This window comes from Brachyistius frenatus, unplaced genomic scaffold, assembly GCF_029030835.1.
Source record: "Brachyistius frenatus isolate BFR_SWC_R1_liver_20210118 unplaced genomic scaffold, ASM2903083v1 Contig_4, whole genome shotgun sequence".
Lineage (NCBI taxonomy): Eukaryota > Metazoa > Chordata > Actinopteri > Embiotocidae > Brachyistius > Brachyistius frenatus.
The window spans coordinates 1,666,097-1,690,310 of NW_027210603.1; the positions used below are offsets into that span (position 1 = coordinate 1,666,097).

Here is a 24,214-nt window from a genome sequence, read left to right on the forward strand (position 1 = left end):
AATGATACATCTTCCTCACTCTCAGACTCGTGGTGCGTTCAGGAACAGAAGTTTTAAACATGAACGCACCGTCTCATAAACTAAACGGGAACATCGAGGTCCATCCAGACTTGAATTCACCGATTAATTGGATGTATGATGAGCACACAGCTGCCTGCCTCCTGGTCTGTGCGCATCTCTCACAGTAGACTATTGTCCCCAGATGTCTTCAGACTATAATCACAACACACCATCTATCCTCATTATCTTGTAACCGGCGAACGCATCGATTTCCATCCGAAAAGAAACAAGCTGTGAATGTTACTGAGCCAAAGAAAGCTGGATGTTAAATATTATCTCCAACCCATCTGCGGGTTTCATGGATTTCCTCCATTGTCTCTCCTCCTGCTCATTCTCTCGTCTGAGGACAGCGTTGTAGTCCTGACAATGAAAAAACAAGCAGCTGATACCTGCCCATCCAGAAGCACTGCTGCTGTACTTAAATACCAAACTTTATACATTTTATATGTTAAGACATCCGAGCTGTTGACGCAAAAAACCTCCAGCATCCATCGGCCCACATGATGCCATAAATTAAACGCTTCTTTCGACATCATCGCCGCTTTATATTTTATATAACGTTGACTGAAAGACCTGCATCAGAAATGAACAGACCTTTGTTCTTCATTTCATCCTGTTACTACAACACACAACTGTGGGGGAGCTGAGAATATTTTTTAATACATAATTTGTGGGTTGAACGATTTTGCTTGCAAAAAAAGATTTTTGTTCATATTAAACTTAGAAGAGGAAAAAAGGCAAAATGGAGTCAGTAGTGCAGTCAATTTAAATATTTTATTAATGAACCTCTTTGGCATGTTTTTTTTTTTTTTTTTTCTGATTGCTTTAAGAGACAGAAAGAGAAAAGTCACAATGATAGAAAAACATACAAGAAAGAACCAGGAAGTCACAGACGATCGTTACCGTCTAACTGGACAATAAGAGAGAAAACAAAAGGAAAACACTCCACCTCCCCGTCTACAGCACCGACTGATGTGATGGTGTGCAACATTATCGTCGCAGCACACAAATAGCAGCAACGGAGAATCAAGTTAACCAGAGTTTAAAAAAAAAATACTTGCTCACTAGTGGGGCGCTTAACGAACACAATTCATCCTTATTTTATATATTCCAGCAAGATTTGGAGTCCAACGTGGATCCAGCTCGGTGTTTTTAGATGTTTGTTCTGATCTGTAACACCTACACGGATCCTAAAAGCAGGTATATTATTCTGCAAAGGGTCCAAGCTGGATTTTTCACACAGACTCTTTGCTCATTAGGTCACATTTTTAACAGCCGTCCACTTCTTTAAGACATCTGATGCTTGAATAATCAGGATTTGCCTGTAAAATGACAGCATGAATTATTATTATGGCATGAATAAAGGGTGGCCGATAAAAAAAAAAAAAAAATCTATATTGGAGATAAAAGTTTAAAAAACAGTAATTACCTGCCTGTTGTTATGCTATTTTTTATTAATAATTTAAAACCTGTTAAGACAAATGCACAGAGATGATAAAGCAGCGTCTTTATCTCTGACATTCTGTGAAATAAAGGAGAAAAAACATCCACAACAGGAGCATTGGCACAAACATCTTTGGAGAAAAGAAACTGTCTTTAAATTTGTGCTCGATTATGGTGGAAGAAAAGAAAAGAATTTGTGAAAAAAAGAAAAAGTATAAAACAAGGATTACATGTGGAGACACGTTGCTGCAAAGAATATTCAACGTGCAGCAAAATCACACAATGACCTTACTGCAGAAAAACCAGAATGAATTCAGATTTTCAACGGGAGCGACCTCACGGTGAGGACGCACCACACGGGTGCAGCAGCAGACAAGCAGTGAATCTCTGGATTAATTCCCGGCCAGCCAGACACTGACTGCATGTCGCTCCTCTGCTCTGTTTCTGCCTTTATACTGCTCCTATCTGATGAAAGACAAAAATATAATCTTACATTTTTTGGGGGGATTTTCAGATATACCTGAGAGCAGCAAGTAAAAGTTACAGTATGGCTTCATTTTCAACATTCAGATCTTCGATCAAATATTCAAATGTGGAAGAAATTTAGTGCTTTGCGGTATTTAGCCCTTAATTTCCTGTCCTGACAAGGTGTATAATCGAGAACGGCTCCTGACAGTTTTCCTTTTGAGACATTTGGTTGTAATTTCCGAAATACTTTATGATCCACATAAAATACATTTGATATCAGGCCTTTGTCAGCCGAGTTATTCTTGGTTTGTTTGTGCAGAACTGCCGAATATGAGCTCAAAGAAAACATACGTAGTTACAAATAGCTGCTGGAAAACACTTTCAAAGCAATATTAAGAGAGTAACATTAAGAATACTGTCACCTCAGTGATTGTTGGTCTTTTAGTGTCACATCTTTCAGATTTAACCCAAATACGTTGCTGTGATTAAAACCTGCCCATCGTCTACTCTCACGTCCAAATCACAGCAGATGAAACGCGACAGCTGCTCGTCACGACATTAAAACTTCTAACCCTCATTTGGATTTTTGCTTTTTAAAACTGCTTACTCCACAAAGACAATTAAGGCCATTAAAATGGTTTGGATTTAATTTCAACAAATTGTTATTACCCTTAATTACCCAATTACTCCCAACGCAGGCAGCCTGACGTGTTTCCACAAAATATGCTGTAATTACTCGATGGAACGAGTCCACGAGGAACCGACGCTCACACAGAACCGCAGGAATAAAGCAGCTCTGTTTCTTTGAAAGACTTTGTGAGGATTATTCCAGACTATCAGTTTCACCACTGAGTGTCAGTAACACACCGTCAGTAGGAAGCAGAGTGGCCTGTTTATTGACATGTTATTGCTGATAACAAACAGGGTCCATTTGTTATCCAGGCTCTGCTCTGTCTTCACTTTTACATTAGTTACTGTGGTGAGACTGTTTTTGGCAGTTTCATTAACTTTATACTGTTTGATTAAATTGTCAAAAATCCTAAAAAACTTCTGATTTGTTTAACAATTTCTCACAGTATAAAATTATTACTTTATAAAGCACTTTTTTTTAAGGCACAAATGTCATATCTAAACACATAATTTAGATCATTTTCGATCAAAATTTTTCCAGCATGTTAACCTCCCGTCAACTATAGTCAAATGTCAGCTGGAGCGACCTTTCAAGTAACATTTCGGAGATTTATTTTTCATCGTCCGTTCTCCAAAACGCACCAGAGCTCCATCATTTGTCCGATTTCAGCGGCGATTTCCTTCAGCTCAGCCGCTGAGGGGGTGCAGGTCCACTCGGACCTTCTCCCCGGTGCTCATCATGCCGATAGTGGGGTAGAAGCCGCCTACAGGTAGAGCCACTTCCCTCCGGCCCACCACCTTCCTGTTCCTGGTGAAGAACACCTGCTCAAACAAACACAAGGCAGATCAGATGAACATCTGCACTGACGGAGGAAGAGTCTCTGGTTTTATATATTCCTACGAACGCAACAGCATCTCACCATGACCTTCCTCCCCTCTAAATCTTCTCCCTCCTCCTCCTCCTCCTCTTCCTCCTCCTCCTCCTCCTCCTCATTATTTGCATACAAGTCATTCTGCACCACGCTGGGCTTAGGAACCACATCAAGGTCGAAGTCATCGACGTCTTCTGAAAGAACCCAGCCAAAGAAAAAAAAAAAAAAAAGGAAGATAAAAAGCACATTTCAAGGCTGCATGTGTTGCGGCACTTAGAGAGAAAAAAAAAAACACAATAAAAATATGTTCACCTCCAGCATCGAGGTTGAAGTCACGTGGAAACATGATGCCGCAGCCGATGATGTCTCCTTCGAAGCAGCGCGGCCCGAACGGGTCTCCGACCCCGCTGCCGTGGAACAACTTCCCGTCATCTACGGAGAACAACGAGGAGGCCGATTCATGCTTTTCACTACACAGACGGTGTGTGATACAGCTGTCAAACATCTGCCAACATTTATGACATCCATCCGGTAATGATCCTGTTCAGAAAACTCACTCAGGCAGAGACACACATTCCCTCTCTCCCTCCGACAGGTGGTTCTGATCAGACACAACTCACCTGCGTGATAAGCTATGGACCCTCTGCTCCAACCTGGATGTCTGTTTTTGGGATAGTCCTGAAAACCAAAAGAGAAAATGTAGTTGTTGACACCAAACTATGGAGGATGATACAAACTACAGTCATCTGTGTGTGTTTACATCTCAAAGTGGAACTCTTAAAAGTTACATAAACTTTTGGGTCGGCTCTTTTCAGAACATGTTTTGCGGGTCCAACAGAAAACGGTGTCATCGCACACCTAAAACACACACCTGCCTTTTGTACAGGGAGGATTTGGGACACGCCTAACACGGGCTTTACTGTAAAGCTTTTGGTGGGAGAGATATTTCTATAACTAGAGCACTGCAGTGATTTTTCGGCACAGCAATGGGAAGGAAACCAGGAGTTTGGAAGGAGAGAGCATGAGAAGACTGAAGGATGATCTCAGGATGAAAGAGTAGAAAACCGAGACTATGAGACATTTCCCCTGAAGCAACAGAAGAGAAAAGGAATGCGCCGGAAACAATCGCTCCTTTATCCAATATCACAATCATTGAGCAACGAGTAACTGTTCAGCATGCGTCTCCCTGAAAGAGACACATCTTTTGTTTTGATTATTGTAGCGAGAGGTGATGAATCAGCAGACTGATGTGTCTTGCAGGAGATGATGGGGGATGAAGAAAAAAAAAAAAAAAAACAACAACTCAGGAATGACCGGCTGATGGATTTATAATGCTCCACGAAAAAACCGCAGACACGCTGAGAAAAACAATTCCTGGAAAACAATCAGCAAAAATGACTCCATTGTCCACGCCGCCTGACCCGGGGGGCCGGACGCACCCACACACAGCGGCTGGCGGCGCGGGAGTCCGTCGGGAGCGTCTGCAGCGATAATCCTTCACCTCCCAGCCGGAAAAGCAGCGGCGGGATACGGAGGAGCGACGCTCCATCAATTACTGTCCAACAAGTCAGAAGGATGTGCACCAACACGCCGGCGGAGAACAATATCTGATTCACACTTTATTTCACATTTGTAAAGATGCAAATAAGACTGCACCCTCGGCAAAGTGTTACGATGTGCACATCATGAGTTTATGACGGGTTCATTCGAGGCAGAAAGGCAGCTGGTTTCTTCTCTGATGTGTAAACACTCAGCGAGTCTTCTCAGCTTTTTTCCAGAATAAGGACCAGCACTCGCCGCCATTATTTATGACTGAATACCAGCTAACTGTGACAAATTAAAACAAATATGAAAGTGCTTTGCCTGAGGTGAATTCTGCATTCCTCTTTCTCATTTGAACCGCCTGTACAACGACTGATTATCCAGAAAGAGGAAGTAAAATACAGAAGAAAGAAACTGAAACAAACATCTCATCTCATAAGCAACTCTCCCACTCCTGACCACAGTGCTGCGCGTTAAATTAGCATTTAAACGGAACAAGCTGCTTTCTACGGAAAACCAGATGTGGGGGTGAAATGAGACAATATTTATTCTGTTGTTAGCTTTTCCTCTTCGGGTCATCCATCACTTGGACTGGAAACAGTGAGAGCAGCGGGGGCCGATGATGAGGCGTCAGAGAAGTTTTCTTTACCGACAGATAACCGGCGAGCGCGTCGGGTAATTGACGTTGCGTGTCGGTGACATGTGGTCATTAGAGGCGGCGGCTCTCACCCTGCGTGCCAGCCCCAGGGCGATGTAACACTTCTCTCCCGCGTCGGTGATCTCCAGCTCGTAGTAGTGGAAGCGGGTGTTGAGGGGCCGACGGGCCTGAGCCAAGCCCACGTCCACGATGCTCTTCCCTTTCCCGACGTACTCCAGCAGCTGTGGGGGACACACATGCGGAGACACACATATACACACACACACACACACACACACACACACACACACACACACACACACATATACACACACACACACGCACACGGGTCACATGTCCACCTGTGGGCTGCTGAGGTGTGTTGGACGAACTGGAAGAGGATTTTTTTCAAATGATCACAACGACTGCATTTAAAAAAAACGAGTGAAAACATGTCGGACTTTGCAGCAGCGTGGATTAAACTTCAGGAAGGAATAAACAGGAGCTGATGACATGTTTTATTCACATGTTCCTCAATAGGAATGTTACATAAGATGAAAGAAAATCTGCTGCAACGCCATGAAATTAATAAGGAAGGATTTGATTTCTCATCCCTGCAGGAGACCGTTTGTACTTTCATTAGAAGTACAGCTCAGTATTGATCCCCTTTACAATACCGCATCAACTCTGTCATACGATGGTTTGGTTCCAGCAAAAGGTTCACGCTTCCTCTCACGTCGACATCTCATCAGTCAAAGATTAATGTGATCAAATGTGGCGCTACATTTACATCTTAATCTTTGTTTTTGCAGCCATGTCGTTGGTTTCAAATCATTTGGGTTACTTTTAATTGAATTTGTTTGATTCCTGGGACATTTGGTGTAATCATTCTAATCGAATCTAAACCCAGAGATGCACAATTAAACCGAAAAATTACGCTTTCAGCCATAAACTATTGAAACAAAACTTCAACGTCAAAGCAGATCGTGTTGAAGCGCTTTATCCCTGATGAGCCTCGAAGTCCCACAGAACAGCTTCGCTCCTCTTCTGTTATAATCCCGACTGCTTGCGTGCAGCATTATAACACTGAAACGTGTTATTGTTTGTTCATAATGCGGTGTTTGGCTCTGAACTCACACAGGACACGGCCAGGTTGGTGGAGATCGGTCAGCGTGCATGTCACTTATTTTATATCCCTATAAACCCTATTTTGCCTTTTAATGGACTTTCTAAGTGTTTATTAATATAAAATCATACTATTTGTTATTCTAGTGTCATTTATTACTGTCTCACCTCATGGCTGAGTTATTAACACATACAGTATACTGTTACATAATAGTGCTTATAAATGCTAAACAGGGGACTTTCATTAACGTGTTTTCTCATATGCCCCGTTTTCATAAACTCCTCTCTTATTTAATTACTTCAACAACTTTGAGAAAAGCCAACCGAGAAGTCTGGAGGCAGATTTGGTGTCTGTGGACATGGTTCTTTATAAACTCTGCTGATTTAGCACTGCACTACAATAACTTGACTTAAAAATGATCACAATTGCTGCAGGGGGACTACAGTACAGACGCTGCACTTTTTCTCTTTGGTTGCAGATTTTGGGTGTGTCACACTAGTAGAGCTTAGTATACCCTCGAGCTGCTCACCTCGACCACAGATGAGAAGCAGGGGAAGCTCACGTCTTCCTCATTCAACAGTACCAGATGTATCTTGTTCTCACCTTGTCATCTTCAGGCTTGACTGAACGTTGACTGAAGTGACTCACACACAGCTCACTTCGAGGACTCACCGTGCCGGTCACCTTAACGTCATGAAGGCGGCCCCAGTCCTCCTCATGACTGTCCACTATCATCTGCCCATCGTCCTCCTCCATCCCCCACTCAGCGTTCAGGTCCAGCAGCACCTCTTCCCCCAAAGAGTGCATCCCCACCGCGGGGTAGAGAGCGTCGGGGGAGGCCGGGACGTCCACGCTGCCGACCTGAGCGCGCACACACACGCGCGCACACACACACACACACACACACACACACACACACACACACACACACACACACACACACACACACACACACACACACACACACACACACACACACACACACACACACACACACACACACACACACACACACACACACACACACACACACACAGGAAGGTTTAGAGGGATCTGTGAACTAAATAAAACAAGACGAACTTAAAACCCATTACATCTGAGGTGGGGTTCTTACTTCAGCACCATTCTTGGTAAAAAACACAGTTAACTGTCCGTCTTCGGGGTCCAGAGAGATTCCACAACCGATTCTGTCCCCTCTGCAGCATTTAGGACCGAACTGCTGTCCGACAGTGTTTCCATTATACAGCCTGCAGGAAGACGAGTCGGACGGGTTGGTGGGTTAATGCAACAGGTGGGATACCTTGTTCAGGTTCATAATGCGTTGAGTAACAGAAAATGAAGGTAAATTGGTACAAAACCAGCAGCCTATTTAATAAAAAATAATAAAGAACTGTCCCATCGTTAATTATCAGTCTATTTGATGTGGTTTAGTTCTGCTGCATCTCCATGTCATGTATTTATGTAAAGAAAGTTGTTGTCACATACTTGCCATCATCAGCATGAAAAGCCACAGAGTTGGGGAGCCAGCCCGGCTGATGGTCCAGTTTGTAGAGCTGAGGCACCAAGCCGACAGCGATCATCCCCCTGACTCCGGTATCGATGATCGTCACCTGAAAAAGACCGCAGGCCCCGTTACCAGAAACACAGGAGACCAAATATCCTCCCAACGTCTTTGTGTTAATCGGAGAAGCATCTTTGCATCCTTTAAACAACATGACATGAAGAAGACGGCACAATCAGAACATGTTATTTCCTCCAAATAAGATGAGGAGTCATTTTATTCTTTCCTCTGACACATCTTTAAAAGACACTGACAAAGGTCAACCATACTGATGACGTCAGCGTGTTAATATTTTCTTATTAGACCAAAACATAACAAAAATTTAATGGGAATGACATTCGCTTTGCAGGTTTTAGTCATAAACTAAAGACTTGAGAGTTAAAAAGATGATGATGATGACGGCGAAGGTGTCCTTGGAGCAGTAAAATCTGAAGGATTTCTTCTCTGCAGGCCGTAAAAGTCCAAACAACAGCTGGTCAGACACGCAATTCAAAGTGTGTTCACTTTTGGTGAAAAGGTTTTTACAGATTTCATGCTGGCGAAAATCAGACAAGTTGAACACAAAAGTTTCAAAACACCAACTTCAGTCTCTGCAGATTTTTTTACACACTGCAACATTTTCTTTTTGGCTTTTCACTGCTTCTCTTTTTCAATTTCAAAAACCAACTTGAAACCACGTAGCATGTTTTTATACGAGCTCACACGACGGTTCAAAGGGAAAACCCTTAAGTAAAATGCTGGCCTGCTCCATTGTTATCATAACTGAATGCTGACCATATGACATCATCCCTGGGGAGCCCTACATGGACGCGGTGCAATCGGAGCACTGCTGCCAAATCCAGGGCAGCGAGCGGAGGAAACTTTCAACTTCTTTCCCATGAAATCAGCGCCGCTCTCCAGAGACTCAGAAGTAACGCGGCTCGTTTTTTTTCTGGTGTAAAACCTAAAAAAAATCTACAATCAGAGCTACAATCAGCGTCCATTCAACAGTCATTTATTGCCTCATATCTCCTTTCACGCAAGTGGTTTCCTTTCCTCCCTTCCTCCGTGACACCCACGACGTGAGTCACAAGCATGAAGCGCACAAAGGTTTGAAGGTCGAGCTGGTTAGTTTATGGTTTCACTGTGTTGACACGTCAGACTGGGCAGGATGTGTGTTCGTGAGGCAAGTTAGAGCACGGATTTATTCTGAAACCGCCACTTGCCTCGGATGTTTGTGCAGTGAAATATCTAAGGTTACAATGAACAGTGAAATAATTGTAATGAGCTTATTTCCAAGTGAAATTTAAACAACAAGTGAGGTTGTGAAAATGGTCACTCTTGTGTTAAAAGAACAGAAAGAGAGAAAATCATCAGCTCTCACTTCAAAATAGCGGTTTCTCTTCGACAACGGCCGCGCTGCCACGAAACAGCCGACTTCATCTGAATTCCCGTGATACCTACAAAGAGAACAGAGAGAAATATAATCATCACGTCAGCCACATGCATTAAAAATCTGTTTCTTCTCCGTCTCACAGCGGCATCGATCGTCATGGTTACCTGAGGAGGTCTCCGTCTCTTAACATCCTTTTGAGTCGCTCGCGGTAACGCACAGCTCGCACCTCACGAATCTCTCGGATTCTTCTCCTCCAGTTCAGAAAGCGATAATGAAGGTTTATGTCGTCCATGTCCGAAAACCATCACAATCTAGGGAACACACACACACACACACAAAACCAAACAGTTTTAATATTTTAAAATGACTTTGAAACATCATGATGACTGAGAAGAACGAACACGTCTAGTTACATCAGCTGTTTGGTCAACAACGGTTAGGTTGAGGAAGTAGATCCTAACAAACACTTCCTTGTGGTTTTTTTTCCATTCATGTTTAGTCCCACATTCCAACGACAAGCAAACACCTCGACTCAGTGTTTTGTTTTTCCCAGACTCTCTCTTCTGAATCTAAAAGCCAATACTTAAACATAATACCTTCCTGGTGCAAAGCTGCACATAAATGTTATTTAATAAGCACATTATATCCTCAAGTAATCATTTTCGATTATAGGATGTCAGCAAATACAAAAAGCACCGTTCACAGCTTCCCAACACCCAATCTGATGTCTTAAAATTGCCCAAACAAAACTTCAATCCTAAAAATATTCAGTTTACAAAGTCAAACATTGAGTGTGCAAACTGAAAAATGCAGATACAAAAGATTATTTGTCTTTTCTCTTATCATTGATAAATGACTTGAATGAAAAGGTGAATCTATTGTCAATGTATGTGTGGATTGTTTTATCTGCCAATCTGTTGTTTTCTTTATTACTTACTTTATTAGTCCTCTTTATTTGTCAGTTAAAGTAAAAGTACTCAAAGTTAAGTTTTTAAACTCAGGTTTGTTTGTTTGTATTTACCTTCATCTTGCTGTGAGGACTTTTCAGTGGTGGATTTTAGCAGACACGTGTAGGTTTAAATAGTCTAGTTAGAAACAAAACCTGAAAATGTTGGTTGTTTCTTTTCAAAATAAACTCTGAAAAGAAATGACGGTCGAGTTTTTCCATAGTGATGATTAAATACGACTCCTAAATACCAGGATCTGACTTATCATGCGTCTTAAATGAAGTAAAGAAGTAGGTGAGCTGTCAACTCATATTTTTAACTGCGCTGTTTGCGCGTTAACTCGTCCGATGCGGCAAATTACGAGCCTGCCTCAAACGCAGCATCGCATTTCCCAAACTACATGTTGGCCGGCTAACTGTTTTCAGCGGTACATTATCGCGCCGTGTGGCTGATTATACCACGTAAACACGAATTTATCACAGATTACACCTTCACTATTGACAGCCGCTCAGTCTTACATCGGTTCCTTACTGTTTTATAACTTGTAACGCCGAGTCCGTCGGGTTTTCTTCCAATTTTAAGGAGGTGAAGTCTGTGACTTTATGTCCAACCTGCGCAGCCGGAAGTCCCGCCTCCTCAGCCAATCAGATGTGAGGATGAACGACGCCGTTAACCTGCGCAGCGCCAGGCTGAGTGTCTTTTACCTTCGGATTCATTATACTGCTGCTGGTTTACATGAAAACATGGTTAGACTTTACATGAAAAAAAAAAAGAAAGCAGTTTGACCTTTTATGCTTTCAAACAAAAAGGTGCTGTTTTCTCTGTTTCACGACACAGTTACACTTGATGCAGTGTTGTGTTGCCTCTGGAAAGGCATTACTATGTGACCGGAAGTCCTGCTTTGAGAGCACACACACACACACACACACACACACACACACACACACACACACACACACACACACACACACACACACACACACACACACACACACACACACACACACACACACAATAAAGGATGTTCCAATTATAATTCTCTCCTGTGGGAAAAGTGCAGAAAAGAAAGATAATGTCACCACCTTACTGGAATACAGAGGAGTCGTTGATGTGTTTGGCCCTTTTATGGGGAACATGGATAACATCTTTTATCAGAGTGTAATTCTATTATATATTAACAGATATTTTATTATCCTTCAATGTGAGCTTCTTTCCAGACTGAAAGTGTTGTGTTCAGATGGGAAGGTCATAAATGGAAAGTTTTATGACATTTTATGCTTGAAAAACGACTTAAATGATCACTTAAGTTTAAATATATATATAAAAGAAGTTTATTGATTAACAAAAACAGTTGGGAAGTTTTGCTTTCTGGTGAAAATTTAAAGGCCCCGAACAAAATAATGCAAAAAAAAAAAAAAAATCCAATGAATTCAGTATCCTAGCAACCCTGTATTATATTAAAGGCATACATTGTTTTAGCAAAAATCCATTACAGTTGACATTCATATTTGATTGATACTCTGGTCAGAGACTCCAAAGAACAGCTCGTTATCTTTTACCGGATATATTATTCTCGTAGAGATCATTACTGTGTGTTTTCTCCATGTTGACTTTATCTGACAGGTGGTCACAGACTTCACTTTAATGATATACCGAGTGAGAAAGAACACCATCAGACTTTTGTGTTCCTGTCTTCTAATTTAACGGGTTTAACGTGACTCACACCGTGTGGAATTTTCAGGGTGGGACTTGGAGGCTGGTGGTTATTAATGTGTTAGTCATCCAGCCCTGAGTGGCGCTCCTTCAGCCTCTCAGCACTGAGCACGTCCTCCAAATCTCTGTAAACAACAAGGTGTTTGTTTGGCGGTTGCTATTTAAAGACAAGTCAGTGTCAAAAAACTAAAAAAGAAAGGAGTGGAAGTAACTAAATACTTTTCTTCCTGTAACTGTAACTTCATTGTTTTTTTTAAGTTGGCTACTTGTGTTGTTTTATGAATCCATTAATTATTTATTAATCCTTATCTCTATTCAAGTCGCTTCTACGGCAAACTGACCGTAGCTTTAAAAAGAAAGCTTTTTTACTTTATTGGAAACATTTTTATTTTTGTACTTTTTTTTTCAACTCAATTTAACTAGTGTTCTATTCATTTATGTCATTACAGGTTTTATTAATTAATCAGCTCAAGCAGCAGAAAATGGAAGAAATGAATTTGTTGTACTTGAATGTACTTCATTGAATTCATTATCAAGCCCGTTACTCTTCTCTTGATCTTATTATTTTAGTATTTATTCAAAGAAGAAAGTTGTGGCTGTTGTGACGTCCATTTTTCTCGATAAACAGCAATCATTTGAAAACAATAGCAGTGTTTTTCTTCTCTTCTCTGGAACACGATTGGTTGGTCACATGAAAGCATCTCTTCCGTAAAGAAATGACCCTCTTTTGTGGAAAAAAAAAAAGGAAGCGTTACAAATACACGGCGACCGCCAGTGATTTATGTCAAAGTAGGAAACATTACCATCCAGCAGGATGACAGACAACAAATGGTATGAGCATGCGTGAGTGTGTGTCAGGCTCAAGTCAAACGGGGTGTGCTCAGCTGGGTGGAAATGAGAGGGAAAGCTAACATTCTCCATCACGTACCCTCCCATACCTTTTCCTCTCCGCTTCTCTTTAAAAGCGGCTGCCAGTCGTGTCTGTCAGCTTCATTATCACTGAGTCTTGGCTGGAGAGGAATTACACAAACACCTTCTGACAGAGTGAGAGACTGCAGTCTGAGGAACAATAACTTTAAACGTGCAAAAGTGGCAATAGAGTTAGAAGAGGAAATCTTTATAGCAAACAAAACCGACTGGACTGGACCCTTTTTATTAGAGGACAACTTTCAGAGTAAGATGTTCCTGTGTTCAAACATCGTGGTGCTGCTCCTCCTGCAGACGGCCCTGTCCAGCCCGCTGACCACCCCGTCCAGAGGATGTCCCACCTGCAGAGGGAAACCCACACAGAGTCAGCCGACCGCAGATTTAAACACCACCTCTCTGGCTGCCGGAGAGCCGTGTGGCGTCTACACTGCGAGCTGCGCCCTCGGGCTGCGCTGCGCCCCTCTGCAGGACGAGCCGAGGCCCCTGAGAGCCCTGCTGGAGGGCAGAGGCGTCTGCAGCAACGCCAGCAGCGCCGGCCCGACGCAGCAGGTCCACACTGTAGGTAAGGTTCTCCCAGAATGAAGGAATAACTGGGTCCTCACCTCAGAAGGTAGAGGGTCATTTTCATCCCCTAAAATTGAACATTTGCTTATTTATTTGTCCATTTTGGACAGAGTTTCAGCTCAATATGTTGCATTTAATAAAAAATAAAATAAACATTCAATCACTGTCATTCTAATATGATGATAATGTTGTAAAGGAAAAGGAAATCTGAACAGAGAAATATATTTTTACACAGTTTATTTTTGTTTTCTTCTACAAATATGGGTTACTTTCCTCTCTATCTATCTATCTATCTATCTATCTATCTATCTATCTATCTATCTATCTATCTATCTATCTATCTATCTATCTATCTATCTATCTATCTATCTATCTATCTATCTATCTATCTATCTATCTATCTATCTATCTATCTATCTATCTATCTATCTATCTATCTATCTATCTATCTATCTATCTATCTATCTATCTATCTATCTATCTATCTATCTATCTATCTATCTATCTATCTATCTATCTATCTATCTATCTATCTATCTATCTATCTATCTATCTATCTATCTATCTATCTATCTATCTATCTATCTATCTATCTATCTATCTATCTATCTATCTATCTATCTATCTATCTATCTATCTATCGATCTATCTATCGATCGATCGATCGATCTATCGATCGATCTATATATCAGTGCTTTTAGTTGAAACCATATTAATAAATAACCCTGAAAATGTAAATTTGTGGAGTTTATAACAATAATTTTACTCCTGCAGTAAAATGACATTAATGTTGATTGATTTAAACACAGATTTTTGTCTTTATCTGATCAGATCCAGCTCCGACTGTGGATCCAGAAGAGGTAAAAATCCTCCTCATGCACATCAGTGAAAGATAAATAAATCAGAGCTGCATCAAGTGAACTACATGAACTCTGTGTCTTCTCACAGGCTCCGTGTCGGAAACTGCTGACCAACCTTATCAAAGGTCTGGATGCCCATTTATTCAAGTCAAATCACGACATCTACATGCCCAACTGTGACAAGCACGGCTTCTTCAGGAAGAAGCAGGTGAGTCTGCAGACGAGATGATTTACGGGAAACTGTTTAAATCATAAGGAGGAGACGCTCACGTAGAGATCTTCACTCTCTGTTTGTGTCGTCTTTGTGCAGTGTTGGTCGTCTCGAGGTCAACAGCGCGGAAAGTGTTGGTGCGTGGACAAGAGCGGCATGCTGGTCTCTGCTTACACCAGACGGAGAGGCAGTCCGAGCTGTTAAAACATGCACGGAGGAGGCTGGAGCTTCTTCACCAGCGTGAGATGACGATGACGATGACGATGAAGATGAAGGAATACCGAACAGAGACTGAAGTCAGTGTGTTCTCCATCAGCTGGAAGCAGCTGTTTCTCAGTCAGGAGTGGAAGCTTTGTCTCGCTGCGCCCCCTACTGAACACAATAAAACTCCTCCATTGACATCCACGTATTAAATCAATATGATATAATGTTACATGTCAATTAAAAACATATTTAAAACAGAGCCTTAGTTTGGGTTGCAACACCATCAATTTCTGAACCATTCAGAAACATGGTCTCTCTTTATTTTTGTTTATTTCTTTTTGTATATTTTTAATGTATCATATTTATATATTTTCTGTATTTTTTGGACGTATAAACCACTGTAACTTACTTTAATTGCTGGACACAATCTCTACATGTAATCCTATTTATATCACTTTAATTATGATTTACTATTTATGTTATTATTGATTGTACCATTTGTGATTACACGAGATGTCTTTTTAGGCATTTTAAGAACCTATTTTTTTCTACTATTTTGAGACTTGGGGGCATTATTATTATTATTATTATTATTATTATTATTATTATTATTATTATTTTAAATACTGATGGACAGTATTACAAAAATGTCCTTGAGAAACTTTTTTTTTGGTGGATTGTATGTTATAATAAAAACAGAAACTGAATTTTTTTTTATTTCATTTTTGGAGAATAAAAATAATGTGGCTGAGGATAAAAGTCCATCCAGCCTTATTTAAGAAGAAAATATGTGACAGAAAGCAGGCTAGAGTTATTTTAAAAATGAATAAGTTCCACAGCTGCAGGATTACATGAAAGTTATAAAGTCTTACCTTTGTAGTCTGGTGCTTCCTGTAACTATAACTCACTAATAGAAACACCGCTCAATAAATACAGACGACTTTTATTTTCTACCGTGTTGAATTATTTAAATATTTTCTCTGCCTCATTTAGAATATAATATTATTGTATATGTATTAGAAACACCCTACAATAAACTAAGGGTCATGTATGGGCAGAAATATGTCACTGCAAACTGAATTTGAACTCTTTGTATACTTCATTCACTAATTAGTTAAAAAAATATGAATCAGGTTATACCACTCATTATGTATGAAGTAGTTCACCTTCAGATCTTTCATAAAATATGACTGAAAAGGGCCATTCTGCAAAATACAAACTTTTACTGTTGTTACTTTAAGTATAATTTCTCGCTGAAACTTTTGTACTTTTACATAAATAACATTTGAAATGCCTTTAATAGAATATATTTGTGCTACTTTGGTTCTGCATCTGAATGTTTCTTCCCTTACTGGATCAGTGTTTCAGAAATCACATTTCAATTGCCAACAAAACATTTTTAGATTATGAGCTTTAATTTTATTGTGTGAACTGCGTCTTAACATTTGGAGGAATTCAGTGAGATTTTAACATCTTAAATGTTCAAGGTTTGTTTCATAATAAGTAGAAAAAAAATTGTTGTTGCAATTGAAAACTTGTAAAATGCATGAAATAACATGACAAATAAAAACTCAGCCACAAATGCACGAGATGAATGGAGATTATTTGCCTAATCAGACCGACTGTAATCCTGACTGTTGCTGCTGCGAGGCCTCAGCACCTGACTCATTGTTCAGGGACTGAACAGACACACAACGACCAAAAAGTGGCAGGACCAGTCACCGTTGGCTCCCGGCTCTGACAGGCTGCCTGCTGCAGAGACTCCACACACAGGACTACTTTACATAGACTGGGCACAAACAGCCGGCTCAGACAGAGACACGGACACCTGGAGGAGAGCGATGTCTTCTCCCAGCGCCACCTCCAACCCTCTGAGCACTCTGGCGCCCAAGAGGAAGACCAAGAAGAAGCACTTTGTGCAGCAGAAGGTGGAGGTTTTCCGAGCCAGTGACCCGGTGCTGAGCGTGCTGATGTGGGGAGTCAATCACTCGGTAGATATGTGGGCTGTTTAATGTGTGTTAAATATCATCTGGGGAGGGTGAAACGTTCATTAACTATTTACCCATTGATCATGCGCAGATTAATGACCTGGGCCAGGTGCCTGTACCTGTCATGCTGCTGCCGGACGACTTCAAAGCCAGCACCAAGATCAAAGTCAACAACCACCTCTTCAACAAGTACCCCGCTCCGCTCCGCAGCCTTCATCCTGCTTCCTGTGAACTGCACTGATTTCTGCGGCTCTTATGATTTATATTTGCCTGCTTGTGCTTATCAGAAATTACAGACCCTTTTAGAGAACAATGCTTTTCTTCCCAGAGAATACCTCGAGCACTTAACAGCTACATCATCACTGCTAACAATCGAGTGTCTGCAGTAGAAAGCTGGAAAGAATGATGCTGCATGTTTTCAGCTCAGTGAGACGATTACGAGAAAAATTAGGAAGAATTAGGAAAAAAACAAGGAATAGAGTTAACAGATTTTTCTGAAAATGTATTTGGGCTGCTAGAAGAAGAGTGTATGTTACAATATAATGATTATTCATGAAAGCTGTGCTGTAAACAACGTCTGCCGTGAGGTTCAGTTTCTATACGGATTGAGTCTAGAAAAACTGAGTGGCTTTCAATAATCCTTTAATCCATTCAGGAATCCAGGTCGTGTAAAGACTTATAAACAGAGGTGGGAAGAACAAAAAAAAAAATAATTATTTCCCAAGTTGAAGTGCTTTGGTAAGATTTTACTGAAGCGGAAACTATTAAACAGCACGATGCAGTCAAATAATATGAATATTTAAACGCCAGCCTGTCAGATGCTGAAGAAATTTATTGAATAAAACGTCTTCGTTTTTTCAGGGAGAATCTTCCAGGACAGTTCAAGTTCAAAGACTACTGTCCGCAGGTGTTCAGAAACCTGCGAGAGCGCTTCGGCATCGAGGACCAAGACTTCCAGGTACAAACAGACTAATATTTTACAACAAGAGAAAAACACAGAACACTTTTAAGTTCTCAGTGTTTTGCTCTCAAAGAAACCAGATTCCTTTTTGTCTGCATTGATTTGCTCCCGTCTACATTTGCATGTCTTTGTGTTATATTTGCATGTATCAGGTGGCACACAGAGTCGTCTCCCAGCATGCACCCTGAGTGCACATTTGTTTGGCACACAATCACGGCAGGCATCTTGTACGAGCATTTTAAAAGCAGCTGCCGATTAAAGTCATGTTACAGTGAGAATAACGCAAAGAGTTGTGTTAAAAGAAAGTCTGAGTTCAGCTTGTCGGGGCCACGAATACGTCTTTTCTTTCCTGAAGTTCCTGTTTGTTGCAGACGCTTGCATTCGTGCAGTAAAAGTGTTTCAGTGGATATATTTAAAAACATGTCCTCTCACCCACCATCAGGTGTCTCTGGCCCGCAGCTCTCCTCTCAAAGACGAGGAGGGGAACCACGAGGGGCTGCTGCTCACGTCGTACGACCGCACGCTGGTTGTGAAAGAGATTTCCAGCGAGGAGGTCGAGGAGATGCACAACATCCTGTCTGAGTACCACCAGGTAGGCCCGAACCGCGGGGAGTCGTTCACCTCTTCTCCGACGGCAGCCGTAGCCGGTCCCGTTCTTGTGAACGTGATATCCCAAAAATACCTCGAGGGAATTTCTTCAAACTTGGCAAAAACATTCACTTGATACAAAAGATGATGAATATCTCCAGAGCGCTTTTGAGGACATTTCTTTAAACTTGGCAGAAAACATTCACTCGGTACCAACGATGAACTGATAAGATTTTGTCGGTCAGAGGTCAGAGGTCAAGGTCACTGTCCTCTTCACATTGGCCTCCGCTTGTAAACGTGATATCTCAGGAACGTCGGGAGGGAATTTCTTCAAATTTATCACAAATGTTCAGTTTAACTCAAAGATCAACTGATAAGATTTTTGGTGGTTAAAGGTCAAAGGTCACTATGAGTTCACATCCGTTCCCCAATAATGAATGTGATATCTCAGGAATGCCTTGAAGAAATCTCCACACATGTGGCACCAACATGCGTGCACATGAACTGCATATAAACTACAACCTGAGTGGCGTTTCTAGTTCTTAGTTTGTCTTATGTCGTGTATGCTGGGAGAAAAATGGGCCCCTTTTTTAAAATAATCCTGGTTGCCATGGTAAAATGTTTTACATCAAAGCTGAGAGATGAGTGTTAGAATATCAAACAGAGGTCTTCCTCCGGAGGTAATGGAGCACGAACAGGGACCCGGTTTTTACATTTACACTGGAGTTTATAAAAATAGGATACCTATTGTCATGAAAAAATACTGTCATGGCTGTTTAGTTTTTTTAAAGAACAAACAAAAAGTTGTGCTGTCTAAGAACAATAAATTAAACAGAGAATAATCAGAAAACAAGATAATTCCGTTTCTATTCTTTTGTGTATTTTAGGAGAAGCACAGATGTGAATATTAACATGAAAGAACAAACCTGAAGCCGAAGCAGCTAAATGGAGCTCATTCATATTATTGTGACATGTCAAAATGTTTTCTGTGGAAAAAAACACAACTATTTAAGGACAAATCCTACCTTAGTTTTAGGACTTTTGAACGACGTGCTGCGGCGTCGATGTTTTCTTCATCGTATCTTCACGGATGCTCTCTTGCAGCACATTGTCACCTGCCACGGCAGCACGCTGCTCCCTCAGTTCCTGGCCATGTACAGAGTCACTGTGGAGAGCGAGGACACCTACCTGTTGGTCATGAGGAACATGTTCAGCCACAGACTGCATGTCCACAGGAAGTATGACCTCAAGGTAATTCCTGCAGGAGTCGTGTGCATTACATTTTTCTCACGAATTGAATTTCTTCAGTCTTGATAAGAAGCAAACAGGACTTCTTTTAATGAAGAGAGGACATGCTAGAACATTTTAAAGTCTCTCATTTAAACTTGAAGGACTCCACAGTTTAATCACATCACATAATTCTCCACACAAAAGGATTAAATATCCATGAATCAAAGTAACGTCGAACCCAAAACCGGCTTAAAAGTGCAGCACGCTGTTAAATTCATGGCCCTTCATGCATCATGAATGAAGACATTGACTTCCAGAGGTTTGTGATTGATAAAGAAATGACCCGAGATAATAGTTTTGAATCAAAGTATGATTTTTGCAGTGAGTTGGTTCAACAGAAACATACCGATGACTGTCTTTTCTTTCCTTTAGGGCTCCCTGCTGTCTCGGGAAGCGAGTTTTAAAGAGAAGGTGAGGTCAGGTAAAGGTAAACGTTGTATGACAGGCTTTAGTTACACGCTTCTCTCTGCAGTCGTACAGCTGTATTTATTTCTGGGATTATAGTGAAGGGCTGCAGTCTCATGTGTTTCCTGTAAGAATAAAGCATGAGTGCTGTGATGAATTTAAGAGACAGTCTGCTAATATGCTAGAATTTAATTTGTTATATAATTTGAGTCACTGAAAAGATAAATTGGCTCCAAGGGTAGCTGAGTGTTCTTGCAGTTTTTAATGAAATAATAACCTGATCAGACATTTTATAAGAACAGGTTTGGCTCATCTACTGTAGCCTACATATGGCCTGACTTACAAAAATAAAAAAGTTATGCAATACCCTCAGAAAGGCAAAATAACTTTGATCAAAATCAAAGGATTCATTTATTAATCAGAGTGCTCACAAAAATCACTTAATTTCAGCATGCAGAGGTGTCGAGAAACAGCTGTTGTTGTGACCTTGTACCTATTTAAAAATTGTAGTCATTCAACAAGCGGAAATCAACAGCAGCTTATGTCGAACGTAATGTCACATCATCCTGCGTGTCCAAGCACAGGCACATTTTATATACTTGAATATTAAAATGAGTAATAGGGGAAAAAACCTCCGACAGAAGGAAGAAAAACTCCCTTTAAACAGGAAGAAAACCTCTGACAGTGGGAAGGAAAAACTTTCTTCATTTTCTTGAATTGTTCCATTAATAAAAAAAAAAAAAGGTGAGAGTCCAGAAGAGTCTTCAGCATTAAGTGGAGGAATTACAGTAAAATCACACTGACTATAAATGAAATGCGGGGGAAAAAAAAAAAAAGTTGAACGAGGATATTTTAAGGAGCTTGAGTCAGTGTCAGTGTTCAAGGTCTCGGTTTGAAAGGATCTCTGAGTGTGTGTCTAACTTCAAAGAGGGGAATTATTTTTCCTATCTACACTATAACTGTTATTGTTTGTGAATTGTGACAAATATGGTTTCAAAATTTAGATCTTCAGAAATGTCTTGGCAGCAGAATATCTTAGCAACAGGCTGTGAGTAACATCAGAGGCCGTCTGTTTGCCCGGAAGCGACGCTGACCTAGATAAAAAAGACGGAGCGGAGTGGATGGAGTCTAAATTTTCTGCAGAGCTGAGGGAACTTTTCATATTCCCGTCAACGTTCAAGGCAATATTGTTTGACTTTCATGTCACTGAAAATCAAATGGCAAATAGGAAAATTTTAATCCCAAAAGAAATTCAAATGAATAATGTAAATTTGTTTATGCTGAATGTGATTGAGTTGATCTCCAGTCTTTATTTTCAGATCAAAGAGTTGCCCACTTATAAAGACGTTGACTTCAGGAATAACATGCAGAAAGTCTACGTGAGTGATGAGGAGAAGGAGAAGATCATGGACAAGCTGAACAGAGACATCGAGGTGAGGAAGAGTTGTGTGTGTAGTTGTTGTGTTCATGGCTTTAGTGTGTAAGTGTGTGTCTCTCTGCAGTTCCTGGTGTGTATGAGGATCATGGACTACAGCCTGCTGCTGGGCATCCATGACGTGGGGCGAGCCGAGAGGGACGAGGAGGTGGAGATGGAGTCGTCCTATGAGGGGGAAGATGAGGACGAGAACGGCCTGGCCTCCACCTCACCTGAAGGCATCGCTGGCTACATGAACTCCTTCAAACCGATGGGCCCCGGGGAGTTCGACCCCTACGTGGACGTGTACGCTATTCAGAGCGCAGTAGGTGAGTCCGGACAGCTGCTGCTGATTTGAAGTAGGTTACAGAGTCTCTGTGCTGCAGCAGCCAGGATCACACCCGCAGATCGATACCACCCATTAAATGCTGTGACTCACTCCCTGGTAGGTGCACCCCAGAGGGAGGTGTATTTCATGGGTCTGATTGACATGCTGACGCAGTACGACACCAAGAGGAAAGCTGCTCACGCTGCCAAGGCTGTCAAACACGGGGTGAGAGATCAGTGTTTCCTGAAAGGGATTGAAGCATGATTTACATCCCCGTCCTGCAAAGACTGAAGCGTTGGTTGCCTTTTCTTTTTTTTTCTTCCATTGGCGTGTTTTTAATCAGCTGCGTTTCTGTGTGTTTGCAGGCAGGAGCTGAAATCTCAACAGTTCATCCGGAGCAGTACGCCAAACGTTTCAGAGAGTTCATCACCAAGATCCTCGCATAGTTCAAGAACGTGCAGGAGTTCAACTGTGCGATTACTTACGCAATTAACAAAAACCAACAGCAAGAAGACTGGAAATGTCCCCTTCAATAATCCATGTGGTTTCTATCCTCCATGTTGTTCTGCACTGCAAGACACTAGTACATTAGTTTTGAGTGAAGAACTTGCACACTGGATGAAATGTCTGCTCTGCACCTCCTTCTTTCTTTTGTTTTCATTTTTGCTTTGATTGAGTGGCAGACAGAGACATGATTTGTGAAAGAAATAAAATAAACAGATGCAAGTAAACATCTCTGACATCTCTGTGTTCTTTTTAGTGGTCATAGGGAGGCGGAGTCGTTAAGAAAAGCGTCACATTTATTCTAAATACATCCGGCGGGCCTTCTGTGATGTCACGTGTTACTGCGTGAAATAAAAGACTCGTGTGCTATGTTTTAAATGTCGTACTTGTGTACTAACACTCATTATTCAGAGTGCATCAATGCGTTCACGCTGTCAACTACAGAAACATGCAGTGTACTATAAGTACCAGGATGATGCACTCAAAAAAATCCACAAAAAAGAAAGCGCAAAACGCTCGACACGTTCCACCCTAAACTGTCGCCATCTTGGCTCCGTAGAGGAAGGGGCGGGGTAAACAAGTTTTATTAGAGACAGTTTCGACACTGGAAACAGTTTTACCTGTATATTCAGTGTATAGTTAACAAAAATACTGCCTCAGATTTAAGAACAAAAACGTTCCTTTTGTCTGTTGTTTTAAAGACACATCTGTAGACAGGCAGCTTTCTCCTCAGCTCACCTCAGTTTTTATTTTGCTCCACTTTAGTGGTTCAAAGTTGCATCACCTGAAAGGCGCCACTGCAAACTGATTGTTAAACTACAACTTGATCAAAGAGCTTTCATGTCAAACGTTATAATGTGGATGTGGGAGTCATATTAACTATTTATCCCCCTCAGATGGGTGTAACTCTAAACAGGCCAGTGGGAGCAAATGGAGGGATTTATATGGATCTGACCGTAAATGTCTTCCTTTAAAATGAATCCTCCGAGGCGAAGCAGTAATTTTTGTCTTTATTTAGTCCTCTTTTCTCGTCCCAGTCCTGCTGGCACACATTCCTGAACCTCCTTCTGTGATTGTCAGGAGGATTTCACGTTGGACGGACAGCTCGAGTGGACAAACAGAAGCAGAGGACGAAGACAAATAAGCTCGTGAGAGTAAATTCAACATGATTTTCACTAATTTATCCGAAACCACATAAATACAGTGAGAGGAAGTGACATCATCACAGCAGTTTGGGTTTATTTTCTGAGGCTTTTTAAAAAAAAATTATTCTAAGATGAAATGATCATCTGCTAAATTATTGTACATATATCTCCTATTGTGTACAAAGTAAACAGACTTCAACACGCTATGAAGTCTGTTGACTGACTTATTTTTGTCCCGTAAACACAAACATGTTAGAAGTAGATTAAATCCATCTGTATTAACGGGAAAACACAAAATGTGATCTATAACCGGCGCTGATGTGGTTTTGCAGAGAAGTTGATATCTTATTTTTTTGGGGCTCAAATCACACAAAAAAAGCATAAATTGAAAACTCACAAAAGGCAATGAATCAATCAATAATCCTCCAGTCGTCATGAAAACTATTCACGA

The 24,214-nt window shown here is 41.1% G+C and overlaps 3 protein-coding genes across 4 annotated transcripts; 2 read left to right on the forward strand and 1 right to left on the reverse strand.

Annotated features, from left to right (window-relative positions):
• Positions 1 to 815: 815 nt before the first annotated feature.
• LOC138627129 (SPRY domain-containing protein 3-like) lies at positions 816 to 11,276 on the reverse strand. Of its 2 annotated transcripts, XM_069709277.1 has the most exons (12): positions 11,193 to 11,276; positions 9,879 to 10,025; positions 9,703 to 9,778; positions 8,264 to 8,388; positions 7,893 to 8,025; positions 7,451 to 7,639; positions 5,745 to 5,894; positions 4,094 to 4,151; positions 3,786 to 3,905; positions 3,522 to 3,667; positions 3,244 to 3,423; positions 816 to 1,968 (listed from the first exon to the last, which is right to left on the reverse strand). In XM_069709277.1, exons 2-11 carry the CDS (start codon positions 10,004 to 10,006, stop codon positions 3,289 to 3,291), a joined length of 1,260 nt encoding a protein of 419 aa, XP_069565378.1. In that variant the 5' UTR covers positions 10,007 to 10,025; positions 11,193 to 11,276; the 3' UTR covers positions 816 to 1,968; positions 3,244 to 3,288. The 2 variants fall into 2 exon arrangements, with proteins under 2 accessions (XP_069565378.1, XP_069565369.1); XM_069709268.1 differs by having other exon boundaries at positions 816 to 3,423.
• A 2,132-nt stretch (positions 11,277 to 13,408) lies between these two features.
• Positions 13,409 to 15,629, forward strand: LOC138630673 (insulin-like growth factor-binding protein 6). The gene is made up of 4 exons (XM_069715149.1): positions 13,409 to 13,863; positions 14,697 to 14,725; positions 14,814 to 14,933; positions 15,036 to 15,629. Exons 1-4 carry the CDS (start codon positions 13,554 to 13,556, stop codon positions 15,138 to 15,140), a joined length of 564 nt encoding a protein of 187 aa, XP_069571250.1. The 5' UTR covers positions 13,409 to 13,553; the 3' UTR covers positions 15,141 to 15,629.
• A 1,352-nt stretch (positions 15,630 to 16,981) lies between these two features.
• LOC138630682 (phosphatidylinositol 5-phosphate 4-kinase type-2 gamma-like) lies at positions 16,982 to 22,813 on the forward strand. Its single transcript, XM_069715162.1, has 10 exons — positions 16,982 to 17,131; positions 17,220 to 17,317; positions 17,990 to 18,086; positions 18,532 to 18,681; positions 19,782 to 19,928; positions 20,340 to 20,378; positions 21,692 to 21,805; positions 21,875 to 22,115; positions 22,236 to 22,339; positions 22,480 to 22,813. The coding sequence occupies exons 1-10, from the start codon at positions 16,982 to 16,984 to the stop codon at positions 22,558 to 22,560; spliced, it is 1,221 nt and encodes a 406-aa protein (XP_069571263.1). The 3' UTR covers positions 22,561 to 22,813.
• Positions 22,814 to 24,214: the final 1,401 nt, after the last annotated feature.

What these genes read in the sequence shown, in the direction of transcription:
- LOC138630673 (XM_069715149.1), top strand. Translation starts at nt 13,554, where the DNA reads ATGTTCCTGTGTTCAAACATCGTGGTGCTGCTCCTCCTGCAGACGGCC. An exon ending in GCAGCAGGTCCACACTGTAG is followed by an intron (nt 13,864 to 14,696) that starts GTAAGGTTCTCC and finishes TTATCTGATCAG; the next exon opens with ATCCAGCTCCGACTGTGGAT. An exon ending in GCTTCTTCAGGAAGAAGCAG is followed by an intron (nt 14,934 to 15,035) that starts GTGAGTCTGCAG and finishes GTCTTTGTGCAG; the next exon opens with TGTTGGTCGTCTCGAGGTCA.
- LOC138630682 (XM_069715162.1), top strand. Translation starts at nt 16,982, where the DNA reads ATGTCTTCTCCCAGCGCCACCTCCAACCCTCTGAGCACTCTGGCGCCC. An exon ending in TCGAGGACCAAGACTTCCAG is followed by an intron (nt 18,087 to 18,531) that starts GTACAAACAGAC and finishes ACCCACCATCAG; the next exon opens with GTGTCTCTGGCCCGCAGCTC. An exon ending in CGCTATTCAGAGCGCAGTAG is followed by an intron (nt 22,116 to 22,235) that starts GTGAGTCCGGAC and finishes ACTCCCTGGTAG; the next exon opens with GTGCACCCCAGAGGGAGGTG.
- LOC138627129 (XM_069709277.1), bottom strand. Translation starts at nt 10,006, where the DNA reads ATGGACGACATAAACCTTCATTATCGCTTTCTGAACTGGAGGAGAAGA. An exon ending in AGAGAAACCGCTATTTTGAA is followed by an intron (nt 8,389 to 9,702) that starts GTGAGAGCTGAT and finishes GGTCTTTTTCAG; the next exon opens with GTGACGATCATCGATACCGG. An exon ending in ACGTTAAGGTGACCGGCACG is followed by an intron (nt 5,895 to 7,450) that starts GTGAGTCCTCGA and finishes TGTCCCCCACAG; the next exon opens with CTGCTGGAGTACGTCGGGAA.